The 19,061-nt window shown below is 55.5% G+C and overlaps 4 protein-coding genes across 6 annotated transcripts; all 4 read left to right on the top strand.

The window, feature by feature from the left end:
• Positions 1–4,002: 4,002 nt before the first annotated feature.
• LOC131567235 (phospholipase A2, membrane associated-like) lies at positions 4,003–6,437 on the top strand. The gene is made up of 4 exons (XM_058818786.1): positions 4,003–4,039; positions 4,742–4,886; positions 5,082–5,188; positions 6,292–6,437. The coding sequence occupies exons 1-4, from the start codon at positions 4,003–4,005 to the stop codon at positions 6,435–6,437; spliced, it is 435 nt and encodes a 144-aa protein (XP_058674769.1).
• Positions 6,438–8,742: 2,305 nt separating this feature from the next.
• LOC131567236 (basic phospholipase A2 sphenotoxin subunit B-like) lies at positions 8,743–9,611 on the top strand. The gene is made up of 4 exons (XM_058818787.1): positions 8,743–8,788; positions 9,056–9,200; positions 9,305–9,411; positions 9,487–9,611. Exons 1-4 carry the CDS (start codon positions 8,749–8,751, stop codon positions 9,609–9,611), a joined length of 417 nt encoding a protein of 138 aa, XP_058674770.1. The 5' UTR covers positions 8,743–8,748.
• A 310-nt stretch (positions 9,612–9,921) lies between these two features.
• On the top strand, positions 9,922–12,031 carry LOC131567234 (phospholipase A2, membrane associated-like). Of its 2 annotated transcripts, none has more exons than XM_058818784.1 (5): positions 9,922–10,038; positions 10,553–10,609; positions 10,764–10,890; positions 11,405–11,511; positions 11,607–12,031. In XM_058818784.1, the coding sequence occupies exons 2-5, from the start codon at positions 10,570–10,572 to the stop codon at positions 11,732–11,734; spliced, it is 402 nt and encodes a 133-aa protein (XP_058674767.1). In that variant the 5' UTR covers positions 9,922–10,038; positions 10,553–10,569; the 3' UTR covers positions 11,735–12,031. The 2 variants fall into 2 exon arrangements, with proteins under 2 accessions (XP_058674767.1, XP_058674768.1); XM_058818785.1 differs by having other exon boundaries at positions 9,984–10,038; positions 10,479–10,609.
• Positions 12,032–14,404: 2,373 nt separating this feature from the next.
• Positions 14,405–16,171, top strand: LOC131567233 (basic phospholipase A2 caudoxin-like). Of its 2 annotated transcripts, XM_058818782.1 has the most exons (5): positions 14,405–14,441; positions 14,572–14,719; positions 14,931–15,037; positions 15,514–15,695; positions 15,819–16,171. In XM_058818782.1, the coding sequence occupies exons 1-4, from the start codon at positions 14,414–14,416 to the stop codon at positions 15,654–15,656; spliced, it is 426 nt and encodes a 141-aa protein (XP_058674765.1). In that variant the 5' UTR covers positions 14,405–14,413; the 3' UTR covers positions 15,657–15,695; positions 15,819–16,171. The 2 variants fall into 2 exon arrangements, with proteins under 2 accessions (XP_058674765.1, XP_058674764.1); XM_058818781.1 differs by having other exon boundaries at positions 15,514–16,171.
• The last annotated feature ends 2,890 nt before the right edge of the window (positions 16,172–19,061 follow it).

Raw genomic sequence — 19,061 nt, forward strand, 5'->3', positions numbered from 1 at the left:
AGGGAATGGGAATGGGAATGGGAACAGGGAATGGGAATGGGGAATGGGGACAGGGAATGGGGAATGGGGACAGGGAATGGGAATGGGGAATGGGGACAGGGAATGGGAACGAGAACGGGAACGGGGATAAGGATGGGAATGGGGACAGGGAATGGGAATGGGAATAGGGAATGGAAATGGCGAATGGGGACAGGGAATGGGAATGGCAAATGGAACAGGGAATGGGAACAGGAACGGGAACGGGAACGGGGATAAGGATGGGAATGGGGACAGGGAATGGGAACGGAGACAGGTAAAGGGGACAGGAGTGGGGACAGGGAATAAGAATGGGAAAGGGGATAGGGATGGGAATGGGGATGGGAACGGGATATGGGGAATGGGGAAGGGGAATGGGAACAGGGAACGGGAATGGGAACAGGGATCAGGAATGGGAGCAGGGAATGGGAATGGAGAATGGGGATAGGGATGGGAATAGGAACAGGGACAGGGAATAGGGATAGGGATGGGTATGGAGAATGGGGAACAGGGATAGGGATGGGTATGGAGAATGGAACAGGGATAGGGACGAGGAATGGGGATGAGAACGGGAACTGGGATGGGAATGGGAAGGGAACGGTGATAGGGAATGGGGATGGGACAGGGAATGAAAACAGGAACAGGGGCAGGGAATGGGGAAGGAAATGGCAACAGAAAATGGGAATGGGAATGGGAATAGGGAATGGGAATGGGGAATGGGAACGAAGATGGGAATAGGAATGGGGAATGGGGAATGAGAATGGGGAATGGGAACCAGGATGGCTGGAAACAGCGATGGGAACAGGAAAGGGTACAGGGATAGGAATGCGAGACAGAACAGGGATGGATGGGGATGGAGATGGAAACAGGCAGGAGTGGGGCAGTCGGGATGTCCCAGGACGGATCCTGGGATCGGGGGGAGAGGGGGAGGAATGGTCAGGATGTCCTGGGATGGATCCAGGGACATCCAGGGGAAAGGACAGCTGGGATGTCCCAGGGTGGCCCCAGGGCTGGGAATGGCTGGGATGTCCCAGTGTGGACACAGGGATGGGGCAACCGGGCTGTCCCGGGTGGATGGAGCCAGGGCTGTGCTGTCCCAGGGGATGTCCCAGGCTCAGGGACAGCCGTGACCCACTGTGGGCTCTGTGACACAGCCCCAGGCCTGGCGTGGCACAGGAGCAGCCCCGTGGCTTTGGGAAGGTTCTGGAAGCTTTGTCCTGCCGGACATGGAGTGGGGGGAGCAGGGGGTGCCTCGGGGCCTCTCACAAACCCCAGCCAGAGCTGACCCTGGCACTGGGGTGTCCCAGCCCTCCTGCAGGAATTCCCATTCCTCCAACTCAGCCAAAGCAAAACCACAGCAGTGTCACCCTGCTCAAACACCCAAATCTTTGGGGTTTAGCGCCAACAGTTTAAAACCAAGGTGCTACAGCCCCACCTGAGCAAAGGCAGCAGGATAGCAGCACAAGACTGGCTTTAACCTCCCTGTGATTCAGTGGCCACTGAATCAAGCCAGACAAATAACCCCAAACTCATGAATTCTGAGGAAAACACCTTTTTAAAATTATACTTCACACACAAGATCACAAGGGGACCTAATGCAACTTTTTTGGGGGAGTTTCTTTGTGCTGGGAAAGGTGCAGCTGGGAGGGAGGGGGAGTCCTCCTGATCTCCCCCGGCTACAAATGATCCCTGAGTCAGTTTTCCTTCTGGGAAACATCCCAATTTTCCTTCTGGGAACACTCCACATAGCACCAACCTTTTCCATCTCCCCCCATTAATCCCTTTCCAAACCCACTCCTCCTTAAGCAGCTGCTGCTCCCACTGACAGATGCCCATCGAAGGCAGCAAGACACAAGCAATAAATTTCCACCATAAACTTGGGGTCTCCACCCTGCAGGGTGGGAGGATCAAGGCCAACCTGAGCACTAAAAAGAAATAAAATAAGTGGGGGAATAGTTTGCTATCAGCTCACCCCAGCCCAGGATGTTTAGCAATGTTGCAGATCAAAGCATGCGGGGTATTTGCACTTCAGTAAGGGCCTGAGCAAACAGATGGGAGGGAGATACCCAGCTCTCCTTGCTCCATAGGAAGGCTGAAAAGTTCCACATTTCCAATGGGATAATAACTTCTACAGGTGGTTTTTAAGCCCTTGAGTTTGTGGGTTAGTTAAAGACAGGGTTTAGCCTCATGTGGGCACTCCCCTGAATGGGTCCTCCACAGAGAGGGAGGGCTTAAAATGAGGGGATTTGGTTAAAACCAGGTGTGGATCCCAAATCCACATGATCCCAGCTCTCTGCTCTCCATTTATGTCTCTGGACAAAGCTTTCCACACAGATTTATCAAAACTCTACAGCAAAACCCCAGATTTCCCCCCCAAATCCAAGGGCCTGCAATGGCAAAGCAGGAGCAGCACAGACAGCAACTGCCACAGTGGGGAAAACCTTCTGCAATTTTGGAAACATTTTGTGGAGGATGGGGGAAAGGGATTGATTAATTTATTATTAGGGATGCCCTGGTTTTAAAAGCCTGGTGGGGAAAGCAGGGGTTGGGGTATTTTGGAGAGGTTTCTTGTGCAGATGGTGAGTGGAGAGGCCGGTGAGATGTCACCCCCCCATCCTTACCAGGCTGGGATGGGGTTTTATTCCACTTGCAGCAGGAAATAAAGGGTTGGAGGGAAGGAAAACCCTGGGACAGACAGCTCTGCCACCCTGCAGGGCAGCTGAGAGGTGACATCCCTTCAGTGTCAGCTTTGGTGGCTCTCAGGAATTTGAAAGGTTTATTTTCTTAATTCCAGACCAGTCTGGAGGTCATTTCTTCACAATTCCCAGCCCCAGATTCCCTTCCCCAGGAGCGTGGTTAATCCCTGAGGGTGGGGCCCTGCCTGATACCTGCATTTGTGTCTGTGTTTGCTCTTGGCCCCGCGGCTTCAAGGGAAAACAGCAGCTTTTGTTCCTTATCTTCTCTGCTTTTCTGTCTCCCCCGTGTCTCTGTATCATGTTTGGGCTGTGGTAATTAAATAAACTGTATTCCCAAAGCATTCCAAGTTGGGTTTTCATGGCTTTTCCTTTCCTTTCATGGCTTTTCCAGCCTTTGCTGCTGGTGCTACAATTTCACAGACCCCTTGCCTTGAAAACCTGAGGGCAGAACAGGAAAACTGCAGACCCAGGAACTGCAATCCTGGTGCTTGCTGTTCTCCCTTGCAATTTGGATGCAGCCATGGATTTGGGGGGCAGTTTCAAGGAAGGAGCCAACAGAAAGCATCTTTGGGGCTTCAGAGGGTGAGTTGGCAAAACTGGGGAAATACTGAGCCCAAAGTGCTGCCTCCACACCTGGAACAAGGATTCAATGGCCTCTGAGGTGACAAATCACTTCTGCCCCACTACTCCAGCCACCAAATCCCATGGATTTTAAAACCATGGCCATGGCCAAGGCCTTGAGTGGCCTCATTCAGGGATGGGGATGGATTCATGCCCAGTGATGAGCAGGATGATGGAGGAAGAGTTGGTGCTCACTGCAGTGGGAAAACTCGTGGGTTTTGGGGAAGAGAAGGATGGGAATCAGCTCCCTGCTCCAGGCAAGCCTGGCTTAGGACAGCTGACACCATCAGCACAGCCAGGAGGGGGTGGGCCTGGCAGGGATATAAACCCACCCTGCTGAGCTGGCAGCGCTGCACTGCAGGTCCAGGCAGGGTGAGAGGAGGGGATTTCACTGCCCTGGTGCTCCTCAGGCTGCTCAGGGCAGGGGGGGAAGGCTGCAGCTCCTGAGCTGCTCCAGCAGCCCCAGGCAGGAGAAACCACTGTGTCCCTGCCAAGCCCCACATCCCAAACTGGGGTACAGAGCAGCCAGGATTCACCTGGGGATGCTTCCAGGGCTGTGCACCCACAGGGACAGCAGTGTCACCTGAGGCACTGCCCGGGGGCACCCAGCTCCTCTGGAGAAGCTCCTGGATCATCACCCATCCTTGTTCCCTCCCCAGGGCAGCCCAGGATGAGGAATCTGCTCCTTGCTGTGCTCCTGGCTTGTGGTAAGTGCCCTGCTGTGCCTGGCCAGGCCAGAATCCACCCACAACCCCTGAGCCTCTGTGCACAGTTCAGGTTTTTGTTTAAATCTGGCAGTTTCTCTCTAGTGCTTCGTGCAGAGCTGCTGCAGTCCTGGAGGGCTGGGGAAGGGGAGACTTTGGGATGTCCAGATTTCTTTTGGGAGGCCCTTGGAGCCTGTTGTCACCTTTCCTGCCTGTGCCATGCCCATGGCTGATCCTGGTGATGGGGGATTGCAGTTTGCAGCACGGCAGAGCCGGTCTAGGGGGCAAAATATCTTGTGTCCAGGGGGCAAAATATCATTCACAGAGGCTGTGAATGCCAGACTGCAAAAGCCATCCTCCCTGAGAAGAGGCTGTGGCTGAGAGGAGGCTGTGGCTGAGAGAAGGCTGTGGCCCAATCCTGGCAGTGCCCAAGGCCAGGTTGGATGAGGCTTGGAGCAACCTGGGACAGTGGAAGGTGTCCCTGCCCATGGCAGGGGATGGAACAAAGCCAGATGGGCTTTGAGGTTCCTTCCAGGCCAAACCATTCCATGATTCCACCATTCTGGGGGAGAGGATAGAGCCTCTCATGGTTCCACTCCTGAAAGCGCCCGTTTGGGCAGTGCCAGCGCAGGGTGATGCCCGTGCCCGGTGCAGGGATGCCCGCGGGTCCCTGCCCTGCCCTGCCCAGCCCCGCTGTGCCCCCAGGGCTGCTCCGGGCCGGCGGCTCCGTGCTGGAGCTGGAGCGGATGATCCGGGCGGCCACGGGCAGGAGCGCGCTGCTCTCCTACAGCTGGTACGGCTGCTTCTGCGGCATCGGCGGCTCCGGGAGCCCCGTGGATGCCACGGACCGGTGAGTACCGGGCGGCCCCACCGCCCCCAGCCCCCGAGGAGGTGCTAGCTGTCTGCCCCCCAGCGCTGGGGGGTTTGCACCGCTCCCTCGCCACCTCCTCTCGCTGGTCGCCTTCAGTCTGAGGCTGGACCTTCCCCTGGCCTCCAGCTGTGCCGGGGGGCTCTGGGGCCGCGCTTTGACCTGGTGTCCCCGCAGGTGCTGCCAAGCCCACGACTGCTGCTACAGGAGGCTGAGGGAGGGCAGCTGCAGCCCCTTGATCACCCCGTACAGCTTCACCTCCAGCGACGGGAACATCACCTGCAGTGAGTACGGAGCGGGCAGCGGGCAGCAGCACCGCCCCCAGACCCATCCCAATCCCATCCCAGTCCCCATCCCCATTCCTATCCCAATCCCAGTCCCATCCCAACCTTATCCCCATCCCATTCCCAATCCTCATCCCAATTCCACCCCCATCCCATCCCAATCCCAATCCCGTCTCCATCTCCATCCCTGGCCCAGCCCCATCCCATACCCATCCCCATCAGCATCCCTATCCCATTCCCAATCCCATCCCAATCCCCATCCCAGTCCCCATCCCCATCCCCATTCCAGTTTCCATCCAAGTTCCCATCTCCATCCCTGTCCCCCATCCCCATCCCAGTCCCCGTCCCATCCCAATCCTGTCTCCATACCCTTCCCCATCCCCATCCCCATCCCCAGCCCCATCAAAATCCCAGCCCCAGCCCCATCCCAGTCCCAATCCCAATCCCAATCCCAGTTCCCATCCCCATCCCACTTCTCATCCCCATCCCAGTCCCATCCCCATCCCAGCCCCCCGCCCCATCCCTTCCCAATCCCAGTCCCATCCCCATCGCCATCACAGTCCCCATTCCGATCCCCTCCCAGTCCCATCTACATTCCAGTCCTCAGCCCCATCCCAATCCCCATCCCCATCCCAATCCCCATCCCCATCCCCATCCCAGCCCCATCCCCATCCCCATCCCCATTCCAGTTCCCATCCCCTTCCCAATCCCATCCCCAGCCCCATCCCAATCCCAATCCCAATCCCAATCCCAATCCCAATCCCAATCCCCATCCCCATTCCCATCCCCATCCCAGTCCTATCCCCATCCCCATTCCAGGCCCCAGCCCCATCCTCATCCCATCCCCATTCCCATCCAAGCCCCAGCCCCATCCCATCCCAATCCCATCCCTATCCCAGCCCCATCCCAGCCCCATCCCCGAGCAGGGCACACACATGGGAGCTGCTGAATCCATCCCCGGTTGAATCCAGCCCCGCTGCCGCCCGGCCGTGCTGATTAAACGGGCACTGAGGGTGTGTGCAGGGCGAGTCCCGGCACACGCTGCTCTCTCCCCTTGCCCCGGGGGGATAAAGGCACCGCAGGGCCCCGTGCTGCCCCCGCAGGTACCGAGCAGAGCTGGTGCCAGAGGGAGACCTGCCTGTGCGACACCGCGGTGGCCTCGTGCTTCGCCAGCTCCCTGCCCTCCTACAACCACTCCTACCGCTTCTACTTCAAGCTCAAGTGCCAAGGCAGCAAGCTCCAGTGCTGAGGAGGGTGAATCTGCACACAGAGCTCCAGGTTTTGCTTTTCCCCAGCAAGAAAAGCTTGGGCTGGGGGCTCACTAAAGGCAGAGCCCCTGTGAGTGCAGCTCAGGGTGAGAAGAGCACACACACCACGGATGGAGAGCCACCAGTTCCTGGAAAGTCACACCAGCTTCCTCTTTTGTGTCCCTTCCTCCTCTCTTGATTTCATTTCCCAGCAAAGATAACAGATACAATAAAAGGGATGCAAACCGGTTCTCCATGGTGTTTTTGTGTAAGGGCTGCTGAGATTGAGGCACTGCAATGGTGGCTGCTGAGTTTGGGGAGCAGTTCTGCATCCCTCAGCCACACCATCTCCTGACACCCCAAAACTGCCAACAGGGGTGTAATTCACACACCTATCCCAATGTAGAGCTAGAAGTTTGGGAAACAGGGTGCCCAAAGCAGCTGTGGCTGCCCCTGGATCCCTGGCAGTGCCCAAGGCCAGGCTGGACAGGGCTTGGAGCACCCTGGGACAGTGGAAGTTGTCCCTGCTCATCCCACTGGATGAGTTTTGAGGTCCCTTCCAGCCCAAACCAATCTGGGATTCAATGAATCTCCAATTCCCAGCTCAGAGGGCACATCCCAACAGCTTTGTGAGGAACGCTAACAGAACAGTCCCAGGAATGCAAGAAGAGGCTTCACATCACAGCGATTTCTAAGCTGGATGTCATTTTTCTGTTCCTCTTGTCCACCTGAAGCACAGCTCAGCACAGGGAGAAGCTCACGGGAGTATCCCCAGGATCTTCTGGGATGTTTGGCTTGTGGCACGTGAGGATTTTACTAGCAATGACACAACTGCTCTTTTATATCTATTTCCTGCTATAAACAATTCCATATAAAGCATTTCATAGAAACACATTTTGTTATGCAAACACACTAAAAGCAGGAAAACAGCATGAGTACATAAATTAATTGCAAATTATTAATGCTGCAGTAATTAGCCAGAGGAACATTAATGGGCTGTGAGCAATTCAGATAAGCACAAGGCACATGCCAGCCAGGGAGCATCACTTGTGACACCAAAGTGGAGCCAGAATCAGGGCTTGGCTGAAAACTTTGTCAGTGGAGGACAACAAAAAACTGTTTTTCTAGCACAAAAGACACAGACAAGTCACCTTCCTTCCCTAAGTCACCTCCCAAACCAAATCAGTCTGGGATTCCATAACTCTTGGAAATAAGGGTTAAAGAATAATCATCCACAGAGGAAGGAAGATTTCAAAGCCTTGACCACATACATTAGACAAGTGCTAATTTAGGAGGGCAGTTGATGACTGAATGGTTTCTGCAGGAGGGTGTAATGAGGGGGTGGGAAAACCTCAAGGAGAGAAATAAAGGGAAGTTGGGCTTTCTCACCTCAGAAGATTAATTTTGCTTCTGTTTTCTCATGGTGAGTGAGAATCATCCGGTGTCTGCCCAGCCTCGTGACTCTGGGAACTGCACATTTAGAGATGGTTTCAGTATTGCCCGCGGACTTTGCCCAAAGAAGTGATAACTCTCCTTGAGCCACCTTACACCTCCTTGGAAGCCCCAAACTTGCTGTGTCCATGCCCAGCTTGAACCAGAGCTGTTCTTTTCCCCCTGCTGTGGCTCCTTGGTGCTGGGCAGGGCAGAGGATGAGGCATCTCTGGCTGAGATGCAGAGTGTGTTTGCTTCCTCCTCAGGCTGGAAGTGACGCTGCTTTTCCACCTCATCCCACCCAGCACCCACCCGTGCGTGGGGTCCGGGGCTGGGGCCTCGGGGGATTTCTGGCATTCCTCAAAAGGGGAAGGATGGCACCTTCTCCTCTGCAGGGAAGCCCAGTCAGCGAGTTTTGGGTCAGGCAGACAGGAGCAAGCTATATAAAGCAAGCAGAGCTGGCTGCAGGGCACTGCAAGCCAGCAGGGCTTTCCCAGGGTAAGTGGGGATGGAGGATTGCTTTCCCTCTTCTCCTCCTTTCACCAGGAGCTGTGCAAGTGCCATGCTGGGAAGCAGGATTGAAGGAGATGCTGCTGAGATGCCAGTCCAGAAGAGGAGCAGTGGGTGCAGCCCTTGAGGGCTGAACATCCCTCCAATTTTTCTCCCTTTCTCCTGATTCTGCTTTTTCCCACCTCTCCCCCATCTGATTCCCATCGCTTCCCATCCCTGATGCTTTGTGCTGAAACAAGAGCATCTTTACCCCCTCGTTGCTCCTACTCCCCAGAGAGAGGGAGAACCTCTGCTCCTGGGTGATGAGGAAAGAAAGAAGGGGTTGGTGTAACAGAGAATGGTTTGGTTTCCTCTCCCAGAGCCGTCAGAAGGATGAACTCTCTCCTCAGCCTCTCCATGCTCTTTGTGTGGGGTAAGTGTCTTCTCTCAGTACCAAGGCTCTCTGTGCAGTTACGTCCATTTAAATTAGGATCAGGCTGGTGATTTCTCCACCTGTCCCCATCACCAGCTCTCCAGACATGCCACAACTCTCCCATGCCAAGCTGGGAGCACATTTCCCCTTTGTTGGGTTATAATTCCTAAGACATCCCCACCCTGGTGCCAGTGTGGGGGCTGGAGGGATGGAGCTGCTGTTGGGGGGCAGGGAATCAGTGTGGTCTCCCTGATTTCCCCCCTCCAGGCTTGTCCCCAGCCCACGGGAGCCTCTTGCAGCTGCACCAGATGATCTCACAGGCGACAGGGAAAAACGCTTTTGTGTACTACGGCTTCTACGGCTGCTACTGCGGGCTGGGGGGCAGGGGGCAGCCCAAGGATGCCACAGACAGGTGAGAATCCACTTAAAAACCCATGCACGGACACCTTCTTGAATATTTTTGAATTTGTGGCGTGAGGGGGCGAAGATGCCACTCCCTAAAGCTTCAATCTCCAGATGTTGCCAGCTGCACGATGCTTGCTACGGCAGCCTCCTGAGGCACGACTGTGATGCCAAGGCACGCCCCTACTACTACAGCTGGCACCACGGCAGGCTCTCCTGCGGTGAGTACGGCCCTGGAAGAGGGGGTGCCATCCCCCCAAGGCCGGGGCTGACCCTGGGCTCCCCCTGTCCCGCAGGTCAGGGCTCCCGGTGCGACTTCTTGTCCTGCGAGTGCGACCGCAGCCTGGCGCTGTGCTTGAGGAGAAACGCCCGGAGCTACCAGAGACGCTACAGGTTCTACCCCAACTGGCTGTGCCGGTGATGGGAGCTGGGATGCGGCCCCGAAACGCCTGGAGCCACCAGAAACGCTGCCGATTCTATCCCAACAATCTGTGCCCGTGATGGGAGCTGGGATCGCCCTCCATCCCTCTGCCTGTGCTGGCCACACCAGAGCCGCTGTAAATTAAACCAGCGCGGAAATAAACAGTGCTCTTGTTCAACATCCCCGGTCCTCTGAGAGCTGCTGCTGGGCAGGGAGAGAAATCCCCGTAAATAATCAACATCTTCCCAAAACTTTCCAAGAACTCGGGCTCGGCCCCTGCGTCACCCGCGGCAGAGGGGGCTGGCCGGGGAAGGGGCGTAGCACTCCCGGCTTGGGACAGACGAGTCCTCCTGGAGCTTCCAGCTGGGCTGCGCACGGAGGGCAGGCTCTGCCCGGCAGGACAGACGGACAGCGAGCCAGGGCCCCGGTGAGCAACCCGCTCCCCAACTCCGCTGCTGCGGGGAGAAAAATCCGGGGGGATGTTGGGAGGAGGCAGAGAGCGGCCCGTGCCGGTGGGAAAAGTGAGATCGCTTCCAAAGGGAAACGGTGCGGGGCTGCGGTGAGCGGGGAGAGCTGCGCTGGGTGCCAAAAGCGATGGGACGGGAGCTGAGAGGTGCTGAGGGTGGGACAGGAGCTGAGAGGTGCTGGAGGGGTGGGACAGGAGCTGGAGGATGCTGAGGGGTGGCACAGGACGTGAGAGGTGCTGGAGGGGTGGGACAGGAGCTGAGAGGTGCTGGAGGAGTGGGACAGGAGCTGGGGATGCTCAGCAGGTGACACCGCTCGCTCTCGGCCAAGAGGCAGCAACGCTGGTGCGAGGGGGCACAGCTGCTTTCCTCCCTCCAGATTTTGGGGTTGATCCGATTTCAGAGGAAGCTTCTCACGGCTGCTCCTATCAAACTCCACGCTGCCTGGCTAAGCCTGTGCCCTGTTTCTCCTCCCAGGCCCAGGTGAGAGGAAGATGAAGGTCCTGCTAGTGCTGATGATGCTGTTTGCCTGCAGTAAGTGCATCCCCCACCCACAGACGGGAGCCAGGCTCATCCCCAAACTCCTCAGGGGGACTCCCAGCAAAGCCTCCTTCCCTCCCCAGCTCCCCAGGCCTCACAACAGGCACATAACTCACAAAAAACAAATCACATTTTACGGTCACTCTAGGTGTGTTTACAGCACACGGGAAACACCCACGCCCGTTCACACCGGGACTCGAGGGAAGCACCGTAGGAAACCTGACTGCCCATGGATGCTACAGGGGATGGGGCACCTCGAGGGCTTCGGTGGATCGGTACAGGCAACGCTGGTCCCACAGGGATAACGCTGCCCCAGAGAGCTAACGCTGGTCCCACAGGGCTAACGCTGGTCCCAGAGGGATAACACTGGGTAATCCCGGGGCTCTGCATCACCCCAGCAGCCCCCGCCGAAGCTTTGCAAAATGCAGACCGGGTGCTTGGCAGCAGCAGCAGGAAGGCATCAGGTTTTCGGGAAGCAGGGAAGGTGATGCAGGGCTCACCCCTAACTCCATCCCGGAGAGGGCAGGGCGGTGCCAGGGACAGCGCCCGGTCCGTGGGATGGCACCAGAGCAGGGGCACGTTCCTGGAGCCGGGATGCGGGGCAGGGCTTGCAGGGGGAGGCAGAGGCGTGGGAACGGGCAGGACAGAGGAGGCTCTGGGCGATGCAGAGCAGGAGGAGGCAGAGCTGGCAGAGCCTGTGCCAGCAGCCGGTGCCGCACGCAGGAAATGGATTTCTCGGCTGTCCGGGTGCCAGGCTCCCGACGAGCCCGAGCTCTGCTCCTCCCGCAGGTGCTGCCTGCTCCGAGCCTGCTGCTATGCCAGGCTGGCAGCGCGGCGCTGCCCAGCGGGACCGGCCCAGCCGCTGTCTGCGCCCCGGGCAGGGATCCCCGCCTGCAGTGAGTGCTCGGGACGCCCCTTCCCGCACCATCCCCCGTCCGCGGGCCCTGTCCCGGGCTGCTCCGAGCTCCCAGCCCGCTGTCGGTGCCCGCAGGTTCTGGGACGCGCTGCCAGCGAGGCGCCTGCAGGTGCGAGAGGGCGATGCTGCTGTGCCGGGCTCGGCTGGGCCGGGCTCAGCTCCGCCGCCGCGCCGGGTGCCGGGGACGAGCCGGGCGCTGCTGAACCGAGAACTCCCTGTGCGGAACCATCTCCGGGCTGATCGGCGAGGGGACGGCGCCGGCAGCGCCTCCCAGCCCCGGCGAGTCTCCCCCTCGGGGCCTTTGGGCTTCCAGGCGAGGACAGGAGCCCTCCGGGGCAGCGGCGCTCCCCGAGGTGCAGCACAGCAAAACAAGGGAGGAGGGGACTCCTGGCCCTGTCCCGGGATGGGGAGCGTCCCCCGGGCAGCCCGTCCGCTCCCTCCGCTTCTGCTTCTCAGCAAATTCCCTCCTGTCGCTCCAAAATAAAACCAGAGAGCCCAAAGCAGCGTTTGGCAGCGTGCAGTGACTCGGCTGAGCCCAGCGAGCGCCCCTCACTCTCAGGCAGGTTTCCTGTTGAAGTATCCCGCAAAAACGACGCTTGGGAGGTGACACATTCACCCCTGAACTGCCTCAGCTCAGCTCTAAACCTTCGGGCTCTGAAAATGCCCAGTTTTCCTGAGAGAGGGAGAATGGGGCTGGTGGAAGGGCTGGGGGCAGGCACGGTGCCGTGGGAGGGCCGGGCTTGGACCTGGGTGATCCTTGTGGGTCCCTTTCAGTGCGAGACATTCTGTGAGCCCCCAAATCTCTGCTGTGACACCACGGCCGGGAGCTTGCGTCACACCCAGCGCTGAGCAAAACAGAGTTCTCACCAGAAAAGAATGTTTTGGCCCGGTTCTGCAACAACCCTGAGCACATTCCTTAGAAAAAGGCAGCTCAGGCAGCGGCTGCTTCCCCCCACTTCAGCATCCCCAGGATTTGTGCCTCGGGGTGCTGACCCCGGCAGGTCTCTGGCTCCAAACCGCCTTAGGGGGGCTCAGCAAGGAAATAAAGCCACAGAAACAGCAACAAAACACTTTCCTCAGGGGCTGATGCCCAGCTGGAATTGCCACCCTGGGTTGCCCCATAGCTGCAGTCAATGGTACCAGGAAATAGCCCTGAAATCAGCGATGCTGACAGGGAATCTCCTGTGCAATCCCGGGGGAGAGGAGGAAGGAGCTCTCTGCCCGGCAGCTGATAACTGCAGGGCATAAATCAAGGATCAAACCCTCACCGAGAGCATGGATAGCCCAGACAGATTGCAGGCTGGGACACACTGCATCACCCTCTCCCTTTGTAAATTCTGGGTGAATTTTAACTATCCCTGAATTTTCCTGCTTGGACATCTGGCTGTACAAACCCATTCATAAAAATCCTCCAGATGCTGATGGTTTGGCTCAGATGCTGCAGCCCCTCAGAGCATTGCAATACACTGGGCTGCAAGAGTTGTGGTTTTCATACTATGAAACAAAATCCACAGATTCCCAGGAGGCATTTGGCTTGGGGGGTCTTATTTCCCTTTTGGAAAAGGGATCCTGCAAACCTCCCACAGGTAGAGGGAGTGGGGTGCAGAGGCTCTCAGTGGAGCTCAGCCAGTTTAATGGACAAGAATATCCCTTATTCCCTGTCATAAAACAGCTTGTGGACTTGGAAAATCCTGAATTACAGCAAATCCTGGTTTAGCCAATTAACTCACCACCCCAGGGGACAACTTAAATTAGCCCAGAGAGGTGATGAGGCAAAGGGCCCATGGCAGAGGGGGGAAGAGATTTTGCTGAGTTCCCTTCTCTCAGCATCTCTCTGATTCCCACACAAGTTGCATCCTTGTTCCCTGCCTCAGTTTCCCTACCAGCCCTGGGGGGGTTTCCTCCCCTGCCTCAGGGCCAGCCCATGCTGGGGTTCCCCAAAAAGCACCACAGAGCAGCTGCAATCTCTGCCAGAAGGTATCTGCTAACTGATTGCTCAGTACCACAAATTTAATCAGATTCTCTCCAAGCAAAAGACACAAGCAGCCTGTTTTCCCTCACCTTCCATCATACATCATCACTTGCATTTTTTCTTCTCTGCCACTTGCCTTATTTTGCTTCTAAATAAAGGTGAACCACACACCTCATGCCATGAGATATTTGAGAGTAAAACAGTGCCCAGCACACATGGGGAGAGGGATGGAGCATCCCCACATGCAGGGAGCATCTGGGCACTCAGAAAGCCCCACTAGCAAGAAAGCCACCAACCATGGCTTCTGCTCAGCTCTATCTCCAGCCACAGACATTCTGGAGACCATGGGACCTTCCTCCCCTCAAAATGCTGCATCTCAGCCACTCTGGTAAGTTGGAAGGGGAGGAATCTTTGCTCTGGCTGCATTTTCCCCCTGTCCAGCTAAGCCAGGATGGAAACAGTAAAACACAAAACAGTGTTTTCTAGCCAAGGCATTAAAAAATCTGTCACCCAGGAAGAAGGTGGATCATGGAATCACAGACTCTTCAGACAACCTCATTCCACCCCCTACCATGGCAAGGACACCTCATGCTAAGTGGTTCCTGTTCTCCCTCAAGTTCTTTCATTTCACTCAGGGAAGCACTGGGAATGCTGAGACACCCACAGACTCAGCCCCAGGCTGCTCCACACATCCCAAACCTCCTGCCAAGACCTCCCCCACACAAGGCACCCCACAGCCTCCAGCAGTGCCAGGACACCTGCACAGCAGCGGAACCAGTGCAGTGAGCATTGTCAATATTTGCCCACTCTGGGCTCCCCAGAGGAGGGGCCCTGCTGAGGGTGCACAGCCATAAAAGGTGGGACCAGCAGCACCTTGGGCTCACCAAACCCCAGAGCTGCCTCTGCCAGGATGAAGCTCCTCTCGCTGCTCCTCTTCTGTGAGTATCCCCCGGGAAAGCTCCCAGGCCCTGCCCACGGCCAGGTGGGCACAGTGAGATGCCCATTTTTGCTGTGGAAATGTGGGATGGGAGGTTGCTTTTCCTGGTGCTCTTAACCCACCTTCTGCAGTCCTAGGACTGGCCCTTGCCAGCTGCAACCTGGCCCAGTTTGCAGCGATGATTAAGAAGAAAACGGGGAAATCGGCGCTGACTTACAACGGGTACGGCTGCTACTGCGGCTGGGGCGGCTCCAAGCAGCCCCTGGATGCCACTGACAGGTACTGGGACAAGGCAGGGCCCCCAGCCCTCCTCCCCTCCCTGGGTACAGCGCTGCAATCTCCTTCCTGCTCTTGAGGGTGGAAGCAGCAATGAGAAAATTGTTGCTCGTCCTTAAAGTCTCTGTAGAAGTGGCACAGCAGCAGAGATGCAGTGGGTGATGTTTTACCTTGCTGTCCCACCTGTCCCTGACCTCAGCTCTCCTGCCCCCAGGTGCTGCCACGCCCATGACTGCTGCTACAAGAAACTGGTGGCCGCCGGCTGCAGCCCCAAGACGACCACCTACAAATACAGCTTCCGAAAAAACCAAATCACCTGCGGTGAGAGCGGGGCGGGGGCAGCGCTCTGAGCGGGGAGCCACCCACACCCGGGGAGCCTGGCTTCCAACATCCCCTTTAGATCATCCTGGCCTGGAAATCACACACAGGGAAGTGGGTGGAAATAGAGGAAAAGTGCCAGGAATAAGGCAAATAAGCATCTGCTGGATTATGGTGAAGTGTCAGAGCTTGGAGACTTCCCAAGAGGCCAAACACCAAGGGTTTGAGAGGAGCCTCCCATGCTGGATGGGGACCTGGCACAGCTGCCCTGAGTGCTCATTGTTACAAAGCACATCCCAGAGATGCAGGCAAACACCCACAGACACATCAGAGACAAAGTGATGTGAATGCTCCACACCCCAGACACGACACCACCTGAGACACCCCAAACTCAACACAGGGGCTGTGGGGACGGTCAGAAAACACCCCCTGACCCTCACACCCTTCCCCTGCCTCCATCCTCCCCAATTTTCTTCCAGGAAATGGGAAGCCGTGCCAGAAGCGGGCGTGTGAGTGCGACAAGAGGGCTGTGGAGTGCTTCCAGAGGGCAGCCAGCTCCTACCGCAAATCCTACAGCAACTACCCCAATTCCAAGTGCAGGGGCAGGACACCCTCCTGCTGAGCATTCCTGCTCCAAACCTGCCAGGAACCATCACAACTGGTGGGTTCTGCCATGCCCCAGCTCCAAACCTGCCAGGAACCATCACAACTGGTGGGTTCTGCCATGCCCCAGCTCCAAACCCATCAGGAACCATCACAACTGGTGGGTTCTGCCATGCCCTAGCTCCAACCTGCCAGGAACCATCAGAACTGGGATTTCTGCCATGCCCCTGCTCCAAACCTGCCAGGAACCATCAGAACTGGAGGGTTCTGTCATGCCCCAGCTCCAAACCTACCAGGAACCATCACAACTGGAGGGTTCTGCCGTGTTCCTGCTCCAAACCTGGCAGGAACCATCACAACTGGCAGGTTCTGCCATGCCCCAGCTCCAAACCTGCCAGGAACCATCAGAACCGGCGGGTTCTGCCTTCCCTGTGGCACTGAAGAATTGTCCAGCGCCCTTCCCCCGAGCCTTAGCACGGGGAAATCCTGCTTCTCATGGTTGCATAACTCATAAAAATCAGGTAAAGCCTGCAAATAAAGATATGTTTCAAAATTGTGGCCAGTGTTGTGTTTTGGGAATCAGTGGTGGAAGGGGTAGGTAACAGCATGGACATTGAGGGCTGATTTTTTGAAGAAATGTTCCTTCCTGCATACATTTTTTCTTTAAAAATGATCAGAAGTGACTTTCTAGCAGCCAACCAGTAAATCTTAAGAGCTCCAGAGGAAAAAAAAAAAAGCCCACAGACACAGCAAGTGGCTGCTGCACCCTAACCCCAAAGCAGGCTCCAAGGCCAGCTTCTCTCCAGGAGCTCAGCCTCAATCCACAATCCAGCCCCATCCCACCTCTAATGACTGTTATAGCAATTAATGCTCACTGAAGGCACAGGGCAGCCCAGTGGTGGGGTCTCAATTTTTGGGTGGCCCTTTCTTGCACACAGATGTCTCCTCATGCTCCATGCAGCCACCTTGTCCCACATCACAGCTGCACATGATCCCAAATTAGCCCTAATTAAGTCTAACCAGCCAGGGCTGGCTGCACCCTGGGCCTTGATGGAGGCACCTCCAGCTGTAATGCTGCCTCTGAGATGTGATCTGCCTAAAATAAAGGAGTCTAAGAGTAATTTATTTGATTTCCACATCAGTGCTGAGGGCTCCTGCCTTGGTTAAGTGTTTCACTACAAGCAACAGCATCCCTGCCTCAAGCTCCTACAGTAAATGTGGTACCTTTATAACTCCAAACCACCCATTTCTTCTCATTTTCTACAGGCAATAAGGATTCTAGAAGCTGAGACAGAGCCAATGCTGCCTTCTAAGGCTGGTGCTTGCACCCAGGAAGCTCCAAAGAACCACCCCACAGCTCAACACCAGCACAAACCACCTTCTTTTATCCCACACTGGATTGTGGATCATTCTTCATCCCCAATTTCTCTCCCTTTCCTGTTCTTTTATCCCACACTGGATTATGGATCGTTCTTCACCCCCAATTTCTCTCCCTTTCTCTCCCTTTTCTGTTCTTTTATCCCACACTGGATTATGGATCATTCTTCATCCCAAATTTCTCTCCCTTTTCTGTTCTTTTACCCCACACTGGATTGTGGATCATTCTTCATGCCCAATTTTTCTCCCTTTCCTGTTCTTTTACCCCACACTGGATTGTGGATCATTCTTCATGGCCAATTTCTCTCCCTTTCCTGTTCTTTTACCCCACACTGGATTGTGGATCATTCTTCATCCCCAATTTCTCTCCCTTTTCTGTTCTTTTATCCCACACTGGATTGTGGATCATTCTTCATGCCCAATTTCTCTCCCTTTCTGCAGCTCCCAAAGCTCTGCAGGCATGGAGGCCATGGGTGATGTGAGATAAACCACAAGGCAGCTCCTAAGTAGGAACAAGGGAAAGGAGACACGGAGCAGCACGGGCAGAAACCCTTCCCATCCACAGCCATGCTTATGGAGCTCAGCCAGAACCTGCTTAAAACTTTCAGGTCAACTGAATTCCTGACCTGCAGGGGCAGGATTTGGGAAAATAATTCCAGGGAAGATGATGGAGGGAGACAGGAGGCAGGGACAGTGGTTTTCTACATCTTCCTGCTGTGTATTTGCCCTTGAGAGGCTCACAGTGACCCTGCTGCAGCAACAGCCAGAACACCCTGCTATGTGTCAGCCAGCTGCTAAGAACAAACAGTCATGCTCCTCAGAGCCCAGGGGAACATCCAGGGCTCATTGTCCACCCCTGGCCCGTGGATTACGGAGCACTCAGCTCCACCAAGGAGTAAACACACACCATGCATGAATCATGGTGTTGTCCTGCTCTGCTCTCTTGCCTCCCTTCCTCCTCCCAGGAAAACCCACCATCAGTTTGCAAAGCAAATTCACTGCATAAACTGAGTTTTGTGAAGAATGTTGCACAAAGATTCCCTAGGAAAAAAACATACATTGGGAAGGTGGAAATTTCAACAGGAAAAATGTGAAAGAGACAAAATCAGCTTTAACATCTTTGGATATGGAATGGGTGTGCAGGCACAAAGCTACCCTGGCAAGATAAAGGGAATTTGACTGGTTTGTCAAGATTTATGAGCCCAGCACATTAAGAGTTTATTTTAATCATGTTACACCTGGAAATGAAAGCATTTTCAGCCCCAGACTTTGTTCATGTATCAGAGGCCATGAGCTGTGGGGCACTCTCTCCCTCTGCTGTTGGTGCTGCTGTTGCAGACCCTCCTTTCCTCCTGCACACCATGGGGTGAGGTTTGGGTTCCCTCCTCACCCTCCACACCAACTCCCTTCACAGCTCTCAGGTTCCAGGCAACAATGAATGCCTTGTCAGCTCTGGCTCCACAGGACAAAACCCAAATCACTGAGATCAAACCTCTTACTCACAATGCACAACTGCAATTTCTTACCTCTTCAAACCTCAGAACACACCTGCCTTTCAGACCAAAACACAGGACAGGGCAGGACACGGGTGACACAGTCACCTGCACTGCCTTGCCAAACCTGCTGTCACAATTTATCACCCCCTGAAAGAATTTGCACTTTCTCCCCACTAAGCTGTGACTCACCTCCCTTCCCACTACTGTAAAAATGACTGTCTTGGAGAAAAAGGAATTCCTACACCACCAGTTCTTACAGGAGAGTCCTTCCTTCTTACTCTTCAAGTACCAGCCCAGTTCTTGGCAGTTCAGTAAAAAAAACATTAATATTTCCATGCTGATTTATAAACTTTTAAGCACAGACAAGTTTTTCAAATGCAACACTCCTTACTTTTAAAAAATCCCTCTCACCTCTGCCCTGGCTGAGGAGGTGTCTCAGTGTGTAAGTGCACACGTGCTTTCCTCAAGCTTAGTGCTTGTTACAAGCCCAAAAACCCAAGTGGAGCTGAAACACTGGGAGCCATAAATCAAAGGCTGATCAGTCCCACAGT

This window comes from Ammospiza caudacuta, chromosome 22 (genome assembly GCF_027887145.1).
Source record: "Ammospiza caudacuta isolate bAmmCau1 chromosome 22, bAmmCau1.pri, whole genome shotgun sequence".
NCBI classification, from domain to species: Eukaryota; Metazoa; Chordata; class Aves; order Passeriformes; family Passerellidae; genus Ammospiza; species Ammospiza caudacuta.